Source organism: Somniosus microcephalus, chromosome 14 (genome assembly GCF_052327205.1).
Source record: "Somniosus microcephalus isolate GS21.2 chromosome 14, FLI_Smic_1.0, whole genome shotgun sequence".
Classification (NCBI taxonomy): domain Eukaryota; kingdom Metazoa; phylum Chordata; class Chondrichthyes; order Squaliformes; family Somniosidae; genus Somniosus; species Somniosus microcephalus.
This window is the reverse complement of record NC_141000.1, coordinates 3564909-3587110: the sequence shown is the minus strand read 5'-3', so window position 1 is coordinate 3587110 and position 22202 is coordinate 3564909. Positions and strand designations below refer to the sequence as shown.

The following is a 22202-nucleotide window of genomic DNA, read 5'->3' as shown; positions in this document are numbered from 1 at the left end:
GGAGGATGGTGCGCTACCCGGCAAGTGGCAGGAGGCCCTCGCCACAACTTTTCCACACCATGTGGAGGGAGGTAGCACAGCATGTCTCGGGCAGCACTGTGGTCCCCAGGGCCCACAGTGTAGAAAGAAATTTAACGACCTCACTCGGGTTGTCAGGGTGAGTGAATGCTTCAACAAATGGTACTTACCACCATCTGAACCACAGTCTGCGCACACTGCCCAATGCACCACACCCCTAGCACTCACCCACCAACAATCTCTACCTAACAACACTCACACCCACATCTCACACCTTGCACACAATGACAGCTATTCAACTATGGCAGGCACATCACCCAGACACATTGCTCCACACTCACTCATACACTTTCCTTTCTCTTGCAGGCCAAGAAGGCTCAGAACAGGAGGGAGAAGGAGTACACAGGTGGGGGACAAGCCGACACCCAACCACTGTCTGTGCTGGAGAATTGGGTGCTGCCGATTATTGGGCACCAGGTGGTGGACGTCGTGGCCACTGGTGACTTTGACCCCCTTGGGGACAACAATGGTATGTTCATCCCTACTCCTCCTTCTCACAAGCGAGTCGCACTTTCCAGCTAATCATGCTGTATGCATGCCTTTCTCCCTTCCTGCCCCCCTCTCCTCACCTTAACCCAACTCTTGTGCCTTTATGCTTTCAGATCATCAGCAAACACCTGAGCAGCCTGTCCCTGAGGGCACCGTAGAGAGCGAGGCAGGAGAAGAGGAGGAGGAAGAACACACCACGTCACTGCATGTCTCACCCGCAGGCACCAGCTCAGATACTGGCACTACGGGTTCTTTAGAGGCTAGTATAGTGGCAGGATCTGCACAGGGTGAGGCACCGGGAATGAGTGGGCTGCAGCAAGGCCAGGGGGAAAGGGTAGCTCGGGAGTCAGCTCTTCGGAGAGCGAGTTCATGCACGAGTTCTGCTGCACAGGACTCAGATGAGGACTTTGATGGCAAGGCCTTTAGAAAAAGGGGATGCACACGGAGATGATAGGTGCAATGGCAAGAGTGCCCGAGAGCATCTCGGCAATGATAAGGAGCATGGAGGAGTCCGCCTCCAACATTGCACAAAGCTCTGCGCACACCATGGAGCCCATCATTTCCAGTCTTCAAAGGATGGTAGACTCCCAGAGAGACCGTGGCAACCCAGACCTGATGCCGCGCGTGAGGGGCAATCTGGCAGCTTCCATTGCAGCACAGGTGGAAGCGACGCAACGTCTCAGTGCTGTAATGCAATCTATGCTTGGTGGCATCCAGCCTCAGACTGCTCTCATGCAGTCTCAGCTTGATGCCACGCAAGTTCTGACTGCCGCCGTCATGGCTGGGTCCGCCACCGTCGACTGGGGCTTTCACGGTGTCGCAGCAGGCCAGCAATCTGTGCTGCAACAGATTGGTAGGGATGCTGAGGTGCTGCCCCGGGGCAGTGGGTCAGTGGAGCAGGAAGCTGTTGTCCAATCTCAGGGTGACAGCATTCCTGCTCCCACCACTCCGCCAGTGCCCTTGTCGCTGCCTGTCATCCAGCCAGCCCAGACTGCTGCCGCCCATGCTGAGGTGGTGCAGTCTACAGCCGGGCCTTCCAGGTCCAGAGCTGGTCGAGGGCGTCCTGCAAGGCCATCTGAAGTCTCCCGCACGGACACTCAGCAGCCTTCCACCAGCCCTGCTGCAGCCACTGGGCCATCACTTCGTAGGAGCACTAGAGTAGACAAAGGCACAGTAACGAGAGGCACTAAGGGATTGCACAAGGGTGAATAGTAAATATTGTTGTTATAAATGTCACTGGGCTAGTAATCCAGAGGCCTGGACTAATGATCCAGAGACGTGAGTTCAAATCCCACCACGGCAGCTGGGGAATTTAAATACAGTTAATTAAATAAATCTGGAGTAAAAAGCTAGTGTCAGTAATGGTGACCATGAAACTATCAGATTGTCGTAAAAACCCATCTGGTTCACTAATGTCCTTTACGGAAACAATCTGCTGTCCTTACCCGGTCTGGCCTATATGTGACTCCAGACCCACAGCAATGTGGTTGACTCTTAACTGCCCTCTGAAATGGCCGAGCGAGACACTCAGTTGTAACAAACCGCTACGAAAAACAATAAGAATGAAACCGGACAGACCACCCGGCATCAACCTCGGCACTGGCTACGGACACGGCAAAGGCACACCCAGCCCAGCCAACCCTCCTCACCAACATCTGGGGAGAGCTGTCCCACAGACTAGTCAAGCAACAACCTGACATAGTCATACTCATAGAATCATACCTTTCAGCCAATGTCCCAGACTCCTCCATCACCATCCCTGGGTAGGTCCTGTCCCACCGGCAGGACAGACCCACCAGGGGTGGCGGCACAGTGGTATACAGTCAGGAGGGAGTGGCCCTGGGAGTCCTCAACATTGATTCCGGACCCCATGAAGTCTCATTGCTTCAGGTCAAGCATGGGCAAGGAAATCTCCTGCTGATTACCACCTACCGCCCTCCCTCAGCTGATGAATCAGTACTCCTCCATGTTGAACACCACTTGGAAGAAGCACTGAGAGTAGCAAGGGCACAGAATGTACTCTGGGTTGGGGACTTCAATGTCCATCACCAAGAGTGGCTCGGTAGCACCACTACTGACCGAGCTGGCCGAGTCCTGAAGGACATAACTGCCAGTCTGGGCCTGCGACAGGTGGTGAGAGAACCAACACGAGGGAAAAACCTACTTGTCCTCGTCCTCACCAATCTACCTGTCGCAGATGCATCTGTCCATGACAGTATTGGTAGCAGTGACCACCGCACAGTCATTGTGGAGATGAAGTCCTGTCTTCACACTGAGGACACCCTCCATCGTGTTGTGTGGCACTACCACCGTGCTAAATGGGATAGATTCAGAGCAGATATAGCAGCTCAAAACTGGGCATCCATGAGGCGCTGTGGACCATCAACAGCAGCAGAATTGTATTCCACCACAATCTGTAACCTCATGTCCCGCATATCCTTCACTCTACCATTACCATCAAGCCAGGGACCAACCCTGGTTCAATAAGGAGTGTAGAAGAGCATGCCAGGAGCAGCACCAGGCGTACCTAAAAATGAGGTGCCGACCTGGGGAAGCTGCAACACAGGACTACATGCATGCTAAACAGCGGAAGCAGCATACTATAGACAGAGCTCAGCGATTCCACAATCAACGGATCAGATCAAAGCTCTGCAGTCCTGCCACATCCAGTCGTGAATGGTGGTGGACCATTAAACAACTAACGGGAGGAGGAGGCTCCATGAATATCCCCATCCTCAATGATGGTGGAGCCCAGCACATGAGTGCAAAAGACAAAGCTGAAGCATTTGTAACCATCTTCAGCCAGAAGTGCCGAGTGGATGGTCCATATCAGCCTCCTCCTGAGGTCCCCACCATCACAGAAGCCAGTCTTCAGCCAATTCGATTCACTCCACATGATATCAAGAAACGGCTGAGCGCATTGGATACAGCAAAGGCTGTGGGCCCCGACAACATCCCAGCTATCGTGCTGAAGACTTGTGCTCCAGAACTAGCCGCACTTCTAGCCAAGCTGTTGCAGTACAGCTATAACACTGGCATTTATCCGACAATGTGGAAAACTGCCCAGGTATGTCCTGTCCTCAAAAAACAGGACAAATCCAATCAGGCCAATTACCGCCCCATCAGTCCACTCTCGATTATCAGCAAAGTGATGGAAGGTGTCATCGACAGTGCTATTAAGCAGCACTTACTCACCAATAACCTGCTCACTGATGTTCAGTTTGGGTTCCATCAGGACCAATTGGCTCCAGACCTCATTACAGCCTTGGTCCAAACATGGACAAAGGAGCTGAATTCCAGAGGTGAGGTGAGAGTGACTACCTTTGATATCAAGGCAGCATTTGACCGAGTGTGGCATCAAGGAACCCTAGTAAAACTGAAGTCAATGGGAATCAGGGGAATACTCTCCACTGGCTGGAGGCATACCTAGGACAAAGGAAGATGGTTGTGGTGGTTGGAGGTCAATCATCACAGCCCCAGGACATCGCTGCAGGTGTTCCTCAGGGTAGTGTCCTAATCCCAACCATCTTCAGCTGCTTCATCAATGACCTTCCCTCCATCATTAGGTCAGAAGTGGGGATGTTCGCTGATGACTGCACAGTGTTCAGTGCCATTCGCAACTCCTCAGATAATGAAGCAGTCCATGCCCACATGCAGCAAGACCTGGACAACATTCAGACTTGGGCTGATAAGTGGCAGGTAACATTTGCGCCACACAAGTGCCAGGCAATGACTATCTCCAACAAGCGAGAGTCTAACCACCGCCCCCTTGACATTCAACGGCATTACCATCATTGAATCCCCCACCATCAACATCCTGGGGGTCACCATTTACCAGAAACTTAACTGGACCAGCCACATAAATACTGTGGCAACAAGAGCAGGTCAGAGACTAGGTATCCTGTGGCGAATGTCTCACCTCCTGACTCCCCAAAGCCTTTCCACCATCTACAAGGCACAAGTCAGGAATGTGATGGAATACTCTCCACTTGCCTGGATGAGTGCAGCTCCAACAACACTCAAGAAGCTCGACACCATCCAGGACAAAGCAGCCCGCTTGATTGGCACCCCATCCGCCACCTTAAACATTCACTCCCTCCACCACCGGCGCGCCGTGGCTGCAGTGTGTACCATCGACAAGATGCACTGCAGCGACTCGCCAAGGCTTCTTTGGCAGCAACTCCCAAACCCGCGACCTCTGCCACCTAGAAGGACAAGGGCAGCAGGGGCATGGGAACACCACCACCTCCAAGTTCCCCTCCAAGTCACACACCATCCTGACTTAGAAGTATATCGGCCGATCTTTCATCGTTGCTGGGTCAAAATCCTGGAACTCCCTCCCTAACAGCACTGTGGGAGTACCTTCACCACACGGACTGCAGCGGTTCAAGAAGGCGGCGGCTCACCACCACCTTCTCAAGGGCAACTGGGGATGGGCAATAAATGCTGACATTGCCGGCGATGCCCACATCCCATGAACGAATTAAGAAAAAATGTGTTCACTAATTTTTGATAAACTTATTAATTCAGTTTGGATTCTTTTCTGGTGTGTCTCATTTCATCTTTGCGCTGTGATATGGCCTGCGACAGGGATGGAATGATGGGGATGTGGTGAGCAACGGGGATCTGGGGTTTAATTCATTTGAACCGCATCTGATGAGGCGATCATGGACCGCCCTTCCGGAAGGTCGATTGTGTGGCTGCCTCCTCCTCCTCATCCTCCTCCTCCTCCTGTCCCTCATCCTCCTCCTGAGGTGGTCCCGCAATCCCTGGTGACAAGGGCTGCGCCCTCATGATGCCCAAGTTGTGGAGCGTGCAGCAGACCACCACGAAATCCCGCTCAGCCAAGTACTGGAGGGCTCCTCCCAAGCAGTTGCTTCAGCGGGCCGATGGTCTGCTCAATGATGTTCCTGGTGGCAGCATGGCTCTCATTATATGAGTGCTGTGCAGGAGTGTTGGAGTTGGCTCTCATTATATGAGTGCTGTGCAGGAGTGTTGGAGTTGCGGAGGCGAGTCGGAGCCAGATGGAGAGCAGATAGCCCTTGTCTCCAAGCAGCTAGCCGCAAGCTTAATCTGGTGGCTGGAAGAGTGCTGGTGCACAGATCTGGCACAGGATGAAGGCATCATGGCTGCTGCCAGGATTGCGGACATTGACATTGAGGATTTGCTGTCTGTGGTCACACACCAACTGCACATTAAGTGAGTGGTAGCCTTTGTGGTTACGGAAGATCTCAGGATTGTTATGGGGTGCCCACAAAGCCACGTGGGTGCAGTCAATGGCGCCCTGCACCATGGGGAATCCCGCTATCCTGGCAAAGTCACATGCATGTTCATCCTGCTTCTCTCTGGTGATGGGGAAGGTAATATAGGCCTTTCTCCTACCGTAGAGCGCCTCTGTGACCTCACAAATGCAGTGATGGATGGCGAACTGTGAGATGTTAACTATGTCTCCTGTTGCAGACTGGAAGGATCCGCTAGCAAAGAAATTGAAGGCGACAGTGACCTTGACTGCTACTGAGAGCGCCGTGGTCGCCCTGATCTGAGGCTGGAGGTCTGGTTGCAGGAGCAGGCAGAGTTCTGTGACCACACCCTTCGTGAAGTGGAGCCTTCTAATACACTGCTCCTTGCTTAATTGGAGGTAGGAGAAGTGCTCTCAGAATACCCTCGGAGGGTAAGGCCTCCTGTTGAGAGGCCTGATGGCCCTCCTCCTCCCTCTGGCCAAATGTTCCAGTTTTTCTCGCTGCCTATGCTCCCTCCACCGTAGATCCTGAAGGGCAAGGCTGACTGCCAGTACAGCCCCCATTGATGTTACCAAGTGTAGCAGTTTGGTTGTTTGAAGAATAAATGTAACTACTTTTTAGTTACCACAACACTCCTGATACAAAAGAACCTTGAAATTATTGAATGAAACTGTTGGAGTATGTGAAACTGATAAGAAACCATTGAAACTGCACTAATGTGACAGCTGTGAGTCATTACTGATGATCCCTTTAAATAACTTCCCTGGAGCCAGCTTCCTGGTGCTTCACGCCAGCTCTCCCTGTCGGTGTTTACTCCAGGCGCTAAGGTAGGTGGCGACAATCAATTTAGCAGATCGGGCGGTCAGTGAGTGTTGCACACTCAGTGACATCATGATCCACCTGGCGATGATGTTCCCAGCGATAACTTACTGGCGGCGCTACAGGGGAAGCGGGATTTGGCGCTAACGGGAGGCACTAAGGGGATGAATTTTTCCCCCATTATGTCTGTGTGAAGGGACTGAAGAAGGGTAGTGGAATTCCAGTGACTGAGATAAGAGGCAAAGGGAGTCCGATGTTTTCTGTCTCAAATTAAGATAATTGATTTCAGGGACACCACCATCGTCTCCGAGCAAGGCACCACCATCAGTGTGTTAACGAGCTGATAAGGGTCCAAGGGTAAAAAGCAGATGTCATAACATGATGACTTGACATGGACAGGCGGGATCATTAGGTACGTGGCATCCCTGTAATTGGACAGAGGGGCTTCAGGTGTGAGTCAATGATTGGGTTAACTGGTGCCCAAAGACTTTACTGGGAAGAAGAAGTATAAGAAGGGGTCTCACAAACAGTTAGGTTGTAGAGGCATTCGGCAAAGTGCTTGGGAACATCCACCAGGCGAGCTGAGGAGGGTTTCGGGATGGCGGAGGACTCAAACCCGTCACACCGGGTGGATGAGTGAGCCTAGATGGTGGTTGACCCATGGAGATCGCGTCTTCTACCCAAGGCACAACGGGTAATATAAACCTTGATTGTGCCTTGTTTAAATACTGCTCAGATGCTGTAATGTATCAAGCCTCACTTTCATTGAATAAAATATAATTACTGTCTCCAATACGGGTCAAGTCGAATCTTTTGGAACATAGGAGTGAAAGGGTTAATTGCCAAAGACCCGAAAACTCTCCAAAACGGGTCAGTGATAAACCGTAATAAACCGCTGACTAGTCCCATTCACCCATCACCCCCGTGCTCGCTGACCTGTGTCCTAGCTCGCACTGAGTCCCATTCACCCATCACCCCCTGTCCTCTGCCCCCCCGTGTCCTAACTCGCACCCAGTCCCGTTCACCCATCACCCCCTGTGCTCACTGCCCCGTGTCCTAACTCCCACCCAGTCCCGTTCACCCATCACCCCCTGTGCTCACTGCCCCGTGTCCTAGCTCGCACTAAGTCCCGTTCACCCATCACCCCCTGTGCTCACTGCCCCGTGTCCTCACTCGCACCCAGTCCCGTTCACCCATCACCCCCTGTGCTCACTGCCCGTGTCCTAACTCGCACCCAGTCCCGTTCACCCATCACCCCCTGTGCTCACTGCCCCGTGTCCTAACTCACACCCAGTCCCGTTCACCCATCACCCCCTGTGCTCACTGCCCCGTGTCCTAACTCGCACTGAGTTCCGTTCACCCATCACCCCCATGCTCACTGCCCCGTGTCCTAACTCACACCCAGTCCCGTTCACCCGTCACCCCCTGTGCTCACTGCCCCGTGCCATAACTCACACCCAGTCCCGTTCACCCATCACCCCCTGTGCTCACTGCCCCGTGTCCTAACTCACACCCAGTCCCGTTCACCCATCACCCCCTGTGCTCACTGCCCCGTGTCCTAACTCACACCCAGTCCCGTTCACCCATCACCCCCCGTGCTCACTGCCCCGTGTCCTAACTCACACCAAGTCCCATTCACCCGTCACCCCCTGTGCTCACTGCCCCGTGTCCTAACTCACACCCAGTCCCGTTCACCCATCACCCCCTGTGCTCACTGCCCCGTGTCCTAACTCACACCCAGTCCCGTTCACCCACCACCCCTGTGCTCACTGCCCCGTGTCCTAACTCACACCCAGTCCCGTTCACCCATCACCCCCTGTGCTCGCTGCCCCGTGTCCTTACTCACACCCAGTCCCGTTCACCCATCACCCCCTGTGCTCACTGCCCCGTGTCCTAACTCACACCCAGTCCCGTTCACCCGTCACCCCCGTGCTCGCTGCCCCGTGTCCTAACTCGCACCGAGTCCCATTCACCCATCACCCCTGTGCTCGCTGCCCCGTGTCCTAACTCACACCCAGTCCCGTTCACCCATCACCCCCTGTGCTCGCTGCCCCGTGTCCTAACTCGCACCCAGTCCCGTTCACCCATCACCCCCTGTGCTCACTGCCCCGTGTCCTAACTCACACCCAGTCCCGTTCACCCAACACCCCCTGTGCTCGCTGCCCCGTGTCCTAACTCACACCCAGTCCCGTTCACCCATCACCCCCTGTGCTCACTGCCCCGTGTCCTAACTCGCACCAAGTCCCGTTCACCCGTCACCCACTGTGCTCACTGCCCCGTTTCCTAACTCACACCCAGTCCCGTTCACCCATCACCCCCTGTGCTCACTGCCCCGTGTCCTAACTCGCACCCAGTCCCGTTCACCCATCACCCCCTGTGCTCACTGCCCCGTGTCCTAACTCACACCCAGTCCCGTTCACCCATCACCCCCTGTGCTCACTGCCCCGTGTCCTAACTCGCACCCAGTCCCGTTCAACCATCACCCCCTGTGCTCACTGCCCCGTGTCCTAACTCACACCCAGTCCCGTTCACCCATCACCCCCTGTGCTCACTGCCCCGTGTCCTAACTCGCACCCTGTCCCGTTCACCCATCACCCCCTGTGCTCACTGCCCCGTGTCCTAACTCACACCCAGTCCCGTTCACCCATCACCCCCTGTGCTCACTGCCCCGTGTCCTAACTCACACCCAGTCCCGTTCACCCATCACCCCCTGTGCTCACTGCCCCGTGTCCTAACTCACACCCAGTCCCGTTCACCCATCACCCCCTGTGCTCACTGCCCCGTGTCCTAACTCACACCCAGTCCCGTTCACCCATCACCCCCTGTGCTCACTGCCCCGTGTCCTAACTCACACCCAGTCCTGTTCACCCATCACCCCCTGTGCTCACTGCCCCGTGTCCTAACTCACACCCAGTCCCGTTCACCCATCACCCCCTGTGCTCACTGCCCCGTGTCCTAGCTCGCACCCAGTCCCGTTCACCCATCACCCCCGTGCTCACTGACCTACATTGGCTGCTGGTCCAGCAACAACTTGATTTTAAAATTCTCGTCCTTGTTTTCAAATCCCTCCATGGACTCGCTCCTCCCATCTCTGTAACCTCCTCCAGCCCCACAACCCCTGAGATCTCTGCGCTCCTTCAATTCTGGCTTCTTGCGCAGGCCTGATATTCATCGCTCCACCAATGGCGGCCATGCATTCAGCTGCCCTGGGCCCTAATGTCTGGAATTCCCTCCCTAAACCATTCCTCCTCGAACTCTCTCTTCTCCTTTAAGATGCTCCTTAAAACCTAACTCCAGTAATGGACTGTTCGGGCTTTACTTTAGATAGAAAGCGGCCAATTTACCAACTGGCATTTCTAATTTGCGGTGGCACTGTATGCAAATTCTTGTCCTGTAATTTGCCAAGGCTCACCGTTTGCAAATTAGCAAATCTGTGTGAGTTCAGAATCCCAGCATTCCTCCAATCTGAAATGTCTTTATCTATGAACCAATGTCCATAGATAGAGAAATAAATAAAAGGTAGATATTAGATAGACAGATAAATAGAGAGATAGAAATGTGGGTAATACAGATAAATAGAGAGATAAAAACACACAATCGATCAAAGCATCACTTCACCATTTCCTGGTGATCCTGGACTCTTTTTAAATGAGAATTATTATTTGTCAAAGAAGCAACTTAGAAAAGAGCAGATTGCTCACCAACAACAGCAGTGATGGTCTTCGTCTGGTTAAGGCAGTGGGCTGCAGTCAACACTAAATGCTCGGTTAGAATTATACCTCCACAAAATCCTTTGCCAGTTTCATCGACTAAAAGAACCTGTTAGACAATAATACATAGCATTAGGATAACTATTAGTCACATCGAACATAAAATCATAGAATCCTAGAATGGTTACAGCACAGAAGGAGGCCATTCGGCCCGTCGAGCCTGTGCCGGCTCTGTGCAAGAGCACTTCAGCTAGCCCCACTCCCCCGCCCTTTCCCCGTAGCCCTGCAGTTTTTTTCCTTCAGGTACTTATCCAATTCCCTTTTGAAAGCCACGATTGAATCTGCCTCCACCACCCTTTCAGGCAGTGAATTCCAGATCCTAACCACTCGCTGCGTAAAAAAGTTTTTCCTCGTGTCGCCTTTGGTCCTTCTGCCAATCACCTTAAATCTGTGTCCTCTGGTTCTCAACCCTTCCACCAATGGGAACAGTTTCCCTCTATCTACTCTGTCTAGACTCCTCATGATTTTGAACACCTCTATCAAATCTCCTCTCAACCTTCTCTGCTCTAAGGAGAACAACCCCAGCTTCTCCAGTCTATCAACGTAACTGAAGTCCCTCATCCCTGGAACCATTCTGGTAAATCTTTTCTGCACCCTCTCTAAGGCCTTTACATCCTTCCTAAAGTGTGGTGTCCAGAATTGGACACAATGCTCCAGTTGAGGCCAAACCAGTGTTTTATAAAGGTTCATAATAACTTCCTTCCTTTTGTACTCTATACCTCTATTTCTAAATCAGAGGATCCCGATGCTTTCTCAATCTGCCCTGTCACCTTCAATGATTTGTGCACATACACCCCCAGGTCTCTCTGTTCGTGCACCCCTATTAAAATTGTACCCTTAAGTTTATATTGCCTCTCCTCGTTCTTCCTACCAAAATATATCACTTCGCACTTTTCTGCGTTAAATCTCATCTGCCACGTATCCGCACATTTCACCAGCCTGTCTATGTCCTCCTGAAGTCTATTGCTACCCTCCTCACTGTTCACTATACTTCCAAGTTTTGTGTCATCTGCAAATTTTGAAATTGTGCCCTGTACACCCAAGTCTAAATCATTAATATATATCAAGAAAAGCAGTGGTCCTAGAACCGACCCCTGGGGAACACCACTGTATACCTTCCTCCAGTCCAAAAAACAACCGTTCACCACTACTCTCTGTTTCCTGTCACTTAGCCAATTTTGTATCCGTGCTGCCACTGTCCCTTTTATTCCATGGGCTTCAAATTTGTTGGCAATCCTATTATGCGGCACTTTGCTGAACGCCTTTTGGAAGTCCATGTACACCTCGTCAACCACATTGCCCTCATCAACTCTCTCTGTTATCTTATCAAAAATCTCAATCAAGCTAGTTAAACACAATTTGCCTTTAACAAATCCATGCTGGCTTTCCTTAATGAATCCAAACTTGTCCAAGTATCTGTTAATTTTGTCCCGGATTATCGTTTCTAAAAGCTTCCCCACTACTGAGGTTAAGCTGACTGGCCTGTAGTTGCTGGGTTTATCCTTACACCCTTTTTTGAACAAGGGTGTAACATTTGCAATTCTCCAGTCCTCTGGTACCACCGCCGTATCCAAGGAATTTGGAAGATTATGGCCAGTACCTCCGCAATTTCCATCCTTCCCTCCCTCAGCATCCTAGGATGCATCCCATCCGGTCCTGGTGACTTATCTATTTTAAGTACAGCCAGCCTTTCTAGTACCTCCTCTTTATCAATTTTAGCTAATCCAGTATCTCAACTACTTCCTCTTTCACTATGACTTTGGCAGCATCTTCTTCCTTGGTAAAGACAGATGCAAAGTACTCATTTAGTACCTCAGCCATTTAAATTTAAATAAAGGAAACTACGATGGTCTGAGGCGTGAATTGGGTAGGATTGATTGGGGAATGTCACTCAAAGGGTTAACGGTGGATAGGCAATGGCAAACATTCAAAGACCGCATGGACGAACTACAGAATTTGTTCATCCCAGTTTGACATAAAAATAAAACAAAAAAGGTGACTCAACCGTGGCTAATGAGGGAAATTAGGGATAGCATAAGATCCAAGGAGAGGATATATAAATTGGCCAAAAAAAGCAGTAATCCAGAGGATTGGGAACAGTTTAGGATTCAACAAAGGAGGACAAAGGGATTAATTAAGAAAGGGAAAATAGAATAAGCTTGCGGGGAATATAAAAACTGACTGTAAAAGCTTTTATAGATATGTGAAGAGAAAAAGATTGGTGAAGTCAAGCGTAGGTCCCTTGCAATCAGAATCAGGGGAATTTATAATGGGGAACAAAGAAATGGCAGACCAATTAAATACATATTTTGGTTCTGTCTTCACAAAGGAGGATACAAATAACCTCCCGGAAATGTCGGGAACATAGGGTCTGATGAAAGGGAGGAACTGAAAGAAATCAGTATTTGTAGGGAAATGGCGTTAGGGAAATTGATGGGATTGAAGGCCGATAAATCCCCAGGGCCTGATAATCTACATCCTAGGGTACTTAAGGAAGTGGCCCTAGAAATAGTAGATGCATTGCTGATCATCTTCCAACATTCGATGGAATCTGGAACAGTACCCATGGATTGGAGGGTAGCTAATGTTACCCCACTATTCAAAAAAGGTGGTAGAGAGAAAACGGGGAATTACAGACCGGTAAGCCTGACATCGGTAATGGGGAAAATGCTAGAGTCCATTATAAAAGATGTAATAGCAGAGCACTTGGAAAACAGTGACAGGATTGGACAAAGTCAACATGGATTTACAAAAGGTAAATCGTGCTTGACTAATCTACTGGAATTTTTTGAGGATGTAACTAGTGAAATAGATAAGGGAGAACCAGTGGTGTGGTGTATCTGGACTTTCAGAAGGCTTTCGATAAGGTCCCACATAAGAGATTAGTGTGTAAAGTTAAGGCACATGGGATTGGGGGTAAGGCACTGACTTGGATAAAGAACTGGTTGGCAGATAGAAAGCAAAGAGTTGGAATAAACTAGTCTTTTTCCGAGTGGCAGGCAGTGACTAGTGGGGTACCGCAGGGATCGGTCCTTGGACCCCAGCTATTCACAATATATATTAATGATCTAGACAAGGGAACTAGATGTAGTATCTCCAAATTTGCAGACGACACAAAGCTGGGTGGGCGTGTGTGCTGTGAGGAGGATGCTGAGAAACTACAGGATGATTTGGACAGGTTGGGTGATTGGGGAGAAGCATGGCAGATGCAATATAACGTGGATAAATGTGAGGTTATCCACTTTGGTGGCAAAAACAGGAAGGCAGATTATTATCTGAATGGCAATAGATTGGGAAAAGGGGAAGTGCAATGAGACCTGGGTGTCCTTGTGCACCAGTCGCTGAAGGTAAGCATGCAGGTGCAGCAGGCGGTTAAGAAGGCAAATGGTATGTTGGCCTTCGTAGCGAGAGGATTCGAGTACAGGAACAAGGATGTCTTGCTGCAGTTGTACAGGGCCTTGGTGAGACCACATCTTGAGTATTGTGTGCAGTTTTGGTCGCCTTATCTGAGGAAGGATGTTCTTGCCATGGAGGGAGTGCAGCGAAGATTCACCAGGCTGATACCTGGGATGGCAGGAATGACGTATGAGGAGAGATTGGGTCGATTGGGCTTATACTCGCTGGAGTTTAGAAGAATGAGAGGGGATCTCATTGAAACTTATAAAATTCTGACAGGACTGGACAGACTAGATGCAAGAAGGATGTTCCCGATGGCGGGGGGGTCCAGAACCAGGGGTCACAGCCTAAGGATAAGGGGTAAGCCTTTTAGGACAGAGATGAGGAGGAATTTCTTCACCTAGAGAGTGGTGAACCTGTGGAATTCTCTACCACTGAATGCAGTAGAGGCCAATTCATTAAATATATTCAAGAAGGAGTTGGATATATTTCTTAAGTCTAAAGGGATCAAGGGGTACGGGGAGAAAGCAGGGACCGGGTACTGAACTTGGATGATCAGCCATGATCTCATTGAATGGCAGAGCAGGCTAGAGGGGCCGAATGGCCTACTCCTGCTCCTATCTTCTATGTTTGCCATGCCCTCTGCCTGCATGTATAAGTCTCCTTTTTGTTCCCTAATCAGCCCCACCCCTCCTCTTACTACCCATTTATTATTTATATGCCTATAGAAGTCTTTTGGATTCCCTTTTATGTTAGCTGACAGTCTATTCTCATACTCTCTCTTTGCCCCTCTTATTTCTTTTTTAACTTCTCTTCTAAACTTTCTATATTCAGCCAGGTTGTCACTTATATTCTCAATCTGACATCTGTTATACATGCTCTTTATCTGCTTCATCTTACTCTCTATCTCTTTCGTCATCCAGGGATCTCTGGCTTTGGCTGGCCTACCTTTCCCCCTTGTGGGAATGTACCTCGACTGTACCCGAACCATCTCCTCTTTAAAGGCAGCCCATTGGTCGATTACAATTTTGCCTGCCAATCTTTGATTCCAATTTACCCGGGCCAGATCCATTCTCAACCCACTGAAATTGGTTTTCCTCCAATTAAAGTATTTTTACTCCAGATTGCTCCTTGTCCTTTTCCATAGCTAATCTAAACCTTATAATACTATGATCACTGTTCCCTATATGTTCACCTACTGACACTTGCTCCACTTGACCCACCTCAGTCCCCAGACCCAGATCCAGCAATGCCTCCTTCCTCGTCGGGCTGGAAATGTGCTGATCAAGAAAGTTCTCCTGAACACACTTCAGAAATTCTTCCCCCTCTGCTCTTTACACTATTACTATCCCAGTCTATATTAGGATAGGTCCCCCATTATCTCTACTCTGAGGGGGAAAAATTTGGTATCGCCCCATTTGGGGCGCCGTTATCGGCCACGTGCAAAGTTTAGCGCCTGGTGCTAATTATCGCCTCCGACCGCAAACTTGGCTTTTATTGCCGTTGGAGGTGATTGGAGCTCTAAACCCGGCGCTTCACACCTGCCTTAAGGCGCTAACGCCGAGGAGCGAGGCGTTACCTCAGAGCGCTGGCGAAGTAAGGAAGGGCAAATCAAAATAAACCTGCAAAGTGCTGCTCAGTACCCAAAACTCCTTCACACAGCGTTGAATCTCTCCAGAAGTCTCTCTCTCTCTCTCTCTCAGAATGCGTGGTGCAAAAATGTCACCAACAAAAAAAGGTAGGAAGCGGTAACCTTTAAATAGCGCTCCCCCAGTCCCTTTCTGACAGTATAACGCTCCCCTCAACCTGTCGTTGCTAGCGGCAGGCGGTAAGGCAGGGGGCGCCACTCAATATCCGGTCCAAGGCGCTACCGGGGTGTTGCGCACTCGGCTGACGTCACGATCTGCCGGCGCAGGAGATCGTGGTGGTAGTGTTTAGCGCCGCCGCAAAATGTCTGGTCAATTTCGCGAGCGGCACAAACATCGCCGCGCCCGGGCGCCAGTTGCTTTGCGCCCCATTAGCGCCCTCTTAAGGTGCTAACGGGAGGCGCAAACAACTGAATTTTTCCCCCTATAGGTCTTGCACCTCTCTGTAATTCCCTCACTGGTCAAGAAGGTAAGAGCCCATGGGATCCAGGGCAATTTGGCACATTGGATCCAAAATTGACTTAGTGGCAGGAGGCAGAGGGTGATGGTCGAAGGTTGTTTTTGTGACTGGAAGCCTGTGTCCAGTGGTGTACCGCAGGGATCGGTGCTGGGTCCCTTGCTGTTTGTAGTGTACATTAATGATTTAGATATGAATGTAGGAGGCATGATCAGTTAGTTAGCAGATGACACGAAAATTGGTGGAGTGGTAAATAGTGAGGAGGGAAGCCTCAGGCTACAGGACGATATAGACGGGATGGTCAGATGGGCAGAACAGTGGCAAATGGAATTTAACCCTGAAAAGTGTGAGGTGATGCATTTTGGGAGGACTAACAAGGCAAGGGAATACACAATGAATGGTAGGATCCTAGGAAGGACAGAGGATCAGAGGGACCTTGGTGTGCAGGTACATAGATCCCTGATGGCAACAGGACAGGTAGATAAGGTGGTTAAAAAGACATATGGGATACTTGCCTTCATTAGCCAAGGCATAGAATATAAGAGCAGGGAGGTTATGATGGAGCTGTACAAAACGCTGGTTAGGCCACAGCTGGAATACTGTGTGCAGCTCTGGTCGCTATACTATAGGAGGGATGTGATTGCATTGGAGAGGGTGCAGAGAAGATTCACCAGGATGTTACCTGGGCTGGAGCGCTTCAGCTATGAAGAGAGACTGGACAGGCTGGGGTTGTTTTCCTTAGAGCAGAGAAGGCTGAGGGGGGACCTGATTGAGGCGTACAAAATTATGAGGGGCATAGATAGGGTAGATATAAAGGAACTTTTCCCCTTAGTAGAGGGATGAATAACCAGGGGGCACACTTTCAAGATAAGGGGCAGGAGATTTAGAGGGGATTTGAGGAAAAACTTTTTCACCAGAGGGTGGTTGGAATCTGGAACTCACTGCCTGAAAGGGTGGTAGAGGCAGGAACCCTCACAACATTCAAGAAGCATTTAGATGAGCACTTGAAACGACATAGCATACAAGGCTACGGACCAAGTGCTGGAAAATGGGATTAGAATAGACAGGGCTTGATGGCCGGCGCGGACACGATGGGCCGAAGGGCCTCTTTCTGTGCTGTATAACTCTATGACTCTATGACAGTGGGATATTAGCGGGTATGGGAGCAAGCAAGAGAGTGGGATTAGAATTGGTGAGATATTAAAGCATATGGGGTGAGTGCGACTAGACTGGGAGGTATAATAACGGGTATAGGGTTGATTTGGAGTAGACTGGGAGGCATAATAAAGGGTGGCATAGTGGTTAGCACTGTTGCCTCACAGCGCCAGGGACCCGGGTTCGAATCCGGCCTCGGGTGATTGTCTGTGTGGAGTTTGCACATTCTCCCCGTGTTTGCGTGGGTTTCCTCCGGGTGCTCCGGTTTCCTCCCACAGTCCAAAGATGTGCGGGTTAGGTTGATTGGCTATGATAAATTGACCCTTAGTGTTCGGAGGATTAAATACGTGGGGTTGCGGGGATAGGGTGGGATATGTGTTGATGTAGGGGTTACAGGGATCGGGTGGGATATGTGTCGGTGCAGGCTCGATGGGCCGAAATGGCCTCTATCTGCACTGTGGGGTTTCTGTTCTGTTCTGTTCTGTATAGGTCTGAGTGGGATAAGACTGGGTGGAATATTAAAGGGTATGGGGTGAGTGGGAGTATGGGATTAGACTGGGGAGCTGGTTCAATAAGGAGTGTAGAAAAGCATGCCAGGAGCAGCACCAGGCGTACCTAAAAATGAGGTGCCAACCTGGGGAAGCTGCAACACAGGATGACATACATGCTAAACAGCGGAAGCAGCATGCTATAGACAGGGCTAATTGATCCCACAATCAACGGATCAGATCAAAGCTCTGCAGTCCTGCCACATCCAGTCGTGAATGGTGGTGGACCATTAAACAACTAACAGGAGGAGGAGGCTCCATGAATATCCCCATCCTCAATGATGGTGGAGCCCAGCATGTGAGTGCAAAAGGCAAGGCTGAAGTGTTTGCAACCATCTTCAGCCAGAAGTGCCAAGTGGATGATTCACATTGGCCTCCTCCTGAGGTCCCCACCATCACAGAAACCAGTCTTCAGCCAATTCGATTCACTCCACGTGATATCAAGAAATGGCTGAGCACACTGGATACAGCAAAGGCTGTGGGCCCCGACAACATCCTGGCTGTCGTGCTGAAGACTTGTGCTCCAGAACTAGCCGCGCCTCTAGCCAAGCTGTTCCAGTACAGCTACAACACTGGCATCTATCCGACGATGTGGAAAACTGTCCAGGTATGTCCTGTCCACAAAAAGCAGGACAAATCCAACCCGGCCAATTACTGCCCCATCAGTCTACTCTCAATCATCAACAGTGCTATCAAGCGACACTTACTCACCAATAACCTGCTCACCGATGCTCAGTTTGGGTTCCATCAGGACCACTCGGCTCCTGACCTCATTACAACCTTGGTCCAAACAAGGACAAAGGAACTGAATTCCAGAGGTGAGGTGAGGGTGACTGCCCTTGACATCAAGGCAGCATTTGACCGAGTGTGGCATCAAGGAGCCCTAGTAAAATTGAAGTCAATGGGAATCAGGGGGAAAACTCTCCACTGGCTGGAGTCATACCTAGCACAAAGGAAGATGGTTGTGGTTGTTGGAGGTCAATCATCTCAGCCCCAGGGCATTGCTGCAGGAGTTCCTCAGGGCAGTGTCCTAGGCCCAACCATCGTCAGCTGCTTCATCAATGACCTTCCCTCCATCATAAGTTCAGAAGTGGGGATGTTCACTGATGATTGCACAGTGTTCAGTTCCATTTGCAACTCCTCAGATAATGAAGCAGTCCATACCTGAATGCAGCAAGACCTAGATGACATTCAGGCTTGGGCTGATAAGTGGCAGGTAACATTCGCGCCACACAGGTGCCAGGTAATGACTATCTCCAACAAGCGAGAGTCTAAACACCTCCCCTTGACATTCAACAGCATTACCATCGCCAAATCCCCCACCATCAACATCCTGAGGGGGTCACCATTGACCAGAAACCTAACTGGACCAGCCACATAAATACTGAGGCTACAAGAGCAGGTCAGAGGCTGGGTATTCTGCGGCGAGTGTCTCATCTCCTGACTCCCCAAAGCCTTTCTACCATCTACAAGGCACAAGTAAGGAGTGTGATGGAATACTCTCCACTTGTCTGGATGAGTGCAGCTCCAACAACACTCAAGAAGCTCGACACCATCCAGGACAAAGCAGGCCGCTTGATTGGCACCCCATCCACCACCTTAAGAATTCACTCCCTCCACCACCGGCGTACCGTGGCTGCAGTGTGTACCATCTACAAGACTCGCCAAGGCTTCTTCGGCAGCACCTCCCAAACCCGTGACCTCTACCACCTAGAAGGACAAGGGCGCATGGGAACACCACCACCTCCAAGTTCCCCTCCAAGTCACACACCATCCTGACTTAGAAGTGTATCATCGCTCCTTCATCGTCGCTTGGTCAAAATCCTGGAACTCCCTCCCTAACAGCACTGTGGGAGTACCTTCACCACACGGACTGCAGCGGTTCAAGAAGGCGGCTCACCACCACTTTCTCAAGGGCAACTAGGGATGGGCAATAAATGCTGGCCTTGCCACTGACGCCCACATCCCAGTATAAGAAATCGTGAATTGGAAGAAATAACTTGAGATAAAAATGTCTCTTTAGACTGGTGTTAGAATAACTGGAGAGACATTTAGAATTTGCTGATGTTCTTGGTTCCCTGCAGATGTTATAACATTCTGCACTGTGGCGGTGACCTTGTTTCCAGACTCGCTGTCTGCTGTGTGTGCTAGAAAGGTTGTTGACTGTATCTTTAATTTGGCCAACCGAGACCCAACGCCGATGTTTCTTCCATTATTGTTAATAACCATAATATAATGTTAAGTTAGGGTTTTGACTTTGTTTAACAAAGCTGCTTTAAAATGTGTAGGTTAATTACATATAACGACATAGAATAGAAGATATCTTTGGGAATTTAATGATTCATTCCATGGTACAATAATTGCATGAACAGCATGAACATAAATAACTGATAACAAGCAGTTACGAACATCTGATGGCCGAGAATGGCCTGTCTGACTCCAAACTAGGGAGGATAGGGACAAGGGAGCTAAGAGAAATTCCGATGGGCAGGCCTTCAAAACGTATAAACAATAAAGCGTGTGTGATGATTGTGAAGATCCCTCCTGGAGGGAGGATCTTCATCTCGAAGTTGAGACAAAGAACTCGACGTGCCATTGGGCACCTTGGTTTAGGAAGAACCCTTACAGGTCAGATAGCCCTGTCCATATCCTATTCTAGGCCCACCTCTAAAAAGAGAGTAAAAGAGATATCTAAAGAGCTTTTAGCACAGACGGTGAAGGGAAGGGAAGAGCTGTTCATCCACGCCAGCTGTCTGTCCGATCGGGACCGTTACTAGCTGCTTGTCACGATTGTGTGTCTACTATGTCTATCTTAATTCCGTGTTATACTTAACTTAAACTGCCGCTCCTTAATAAAGTGATCTATGATTCCTAAGACCCTTTGGGTAATCAGTGTGTGACCTGTGATCCAAATCTTACAGTCCCAGGAACAAATAAAAAAAAGCTGATGTGGAAATAACACTGGCCCAGACTGGAGGGACCTAATGGCCTGTTTCTGTGCTGGAGAATTAAATAAATGTACAGTTCAGTATGTGAGTGGACTGGTAGTAGAATTAAAACCTTACTCACCAGTAATCTCTGTTAATCTCTAGTCTTTAAATGAACGGTAAGTACCTGCCACGGACACTGTCCCAAGGGGCAATCTTGTCCACCCACGATTCTCACCATGTTATCGGAGTTGGGTTCGTTGGATCCGGTGTCACTAAATTGGACATCGGTGTCGTTTTCCGCAGTGCTGTTAGTTGACACAGGATCTCTGTAAGCATTTAATGTACGGGTTCGCTGGCCATAAACGGTCCCACAAGGATTAGGCACTGTTAAACGGAGTAAATACAGTGTATATCTGTTTATTAAAACACTGTTGGGCCATTCTGAGACAAGCAATTTATGAATAGCTTGATGCATTGGCAGCTTCGCAGGGAGAGCTTTTAGCCCAGAGACAATACTTATTGCCCTTCTACCGGGTAATTGAACCACCTCCATTCCCAAATTTACAGCCAATGATCTACTGGCAGTAGAACGATGGTCCCAGACATAGAATCATAGAATCAGACAGCAAAGAAAGAGTCCATTCGGCCCATCGTGCCTGTGCCGGCTCTCTGAAAGAGCTCTCCAATTAGTCCCACTCCCCCTGCTCTTTCCCCAGAGCCCTGCAAATGATTCTGTATACATCCAAACCCCTTTTGAAAGTTACTATTGAATCTGCTTCCACCACCCATTCAGGCAGTGCGTTCCAGTTCACAACTCGCTGAATAAAAAAAATTCTCCTCATTTCCCCCCTCGATTTTTTGCCCATTACCTTAAATCTGTGTCCTTTAGTTACCGACTCTTCTGCCTGTGGAAACAGTTTCTCCCGATCTACTCTATGAAATCTCCATGGCAACGGGTACACATTGATTTTGCTGGTCCATTTATGGACTCAATGGCCCAGTAATTCCTGTCACAACGCGTGAGTAAGGACGGGGTACTCACGCGTGTGCCAGGAGGAATTGCCGGTTTTCAGCATGCACAGCGCATGCGCTGAAAACCGGCATTTCCTGTCCTCTGACCCAAGGGGTTAAGAGGCTGAACGCATGCGCGGTATTGGGCAGCGCGTGCAACTTGGATTTCCTGTATTTTTACAGATTTGCGCGTGTGTAAAGGCCTCCGGTTTTTACGCATTGAAAAACCACACGTAAGTACTTAGTTTTACAGGTAAGTGGTCTTTTAGTACAATTTAGAATTTTTTTTTCCACAGGTTTATTATTTTTAAAGAATCTACAGTAAGGTAAGTTTAGTTTTAGACACTATTTTTAAAAAATTTATTTTTTTCAAAAATTTGATTAATTGTTTAAAATAGTTTTTTTAAAGTTATTCATAGTTAATTTAATTATTGGGTGCTTTTTAAAATTTTATTTAAAGTTTAAGTAGTGTTTTGGGGTGCAGTACTTTTCATGAGTTTGACAGTCTTTACTATCAAACTTATGAATGAAGTTTCCCCTCCCCTGATTGGCTGAACAGTGCTCACCTGATCCCAGCCGGCACATCGCACTAACTACGCCGCTGGGTCAGGTTAGCACAGCGCGCCGAGATCAGAACCTGGCCACTGACAGGAAATCCACTGC

At 49.6% G+C, this 22202-nt stretch overlaps 1 protein-coding gene across 1 annotated transcript in view; it reads right to left on the bottom strand.

Moving 5' to 3' along the window:
* The window catches only part of LOC147107267 (coagulation factor X-like), a 76529-nt gene that overhangs the window by 4053 nt on the left and 50274 nt on the right, over positions 1-22202 (bottom strand). The window contains exons 6-7 of the mRNA XM_086006136.1: positions 20713-20912; positions 10328-10445 (exon numbers count right to left, since the gene is read on the bottom strand). Of these exons, the coding sequence (XP_085862262.1) occupies positions 10328-10445; positions 20713-20912 (318 nt within the window). The remainder of the gene's footprint in view (positions 1-10327; positions 10446-20712; positions 20913-22202) is intronic.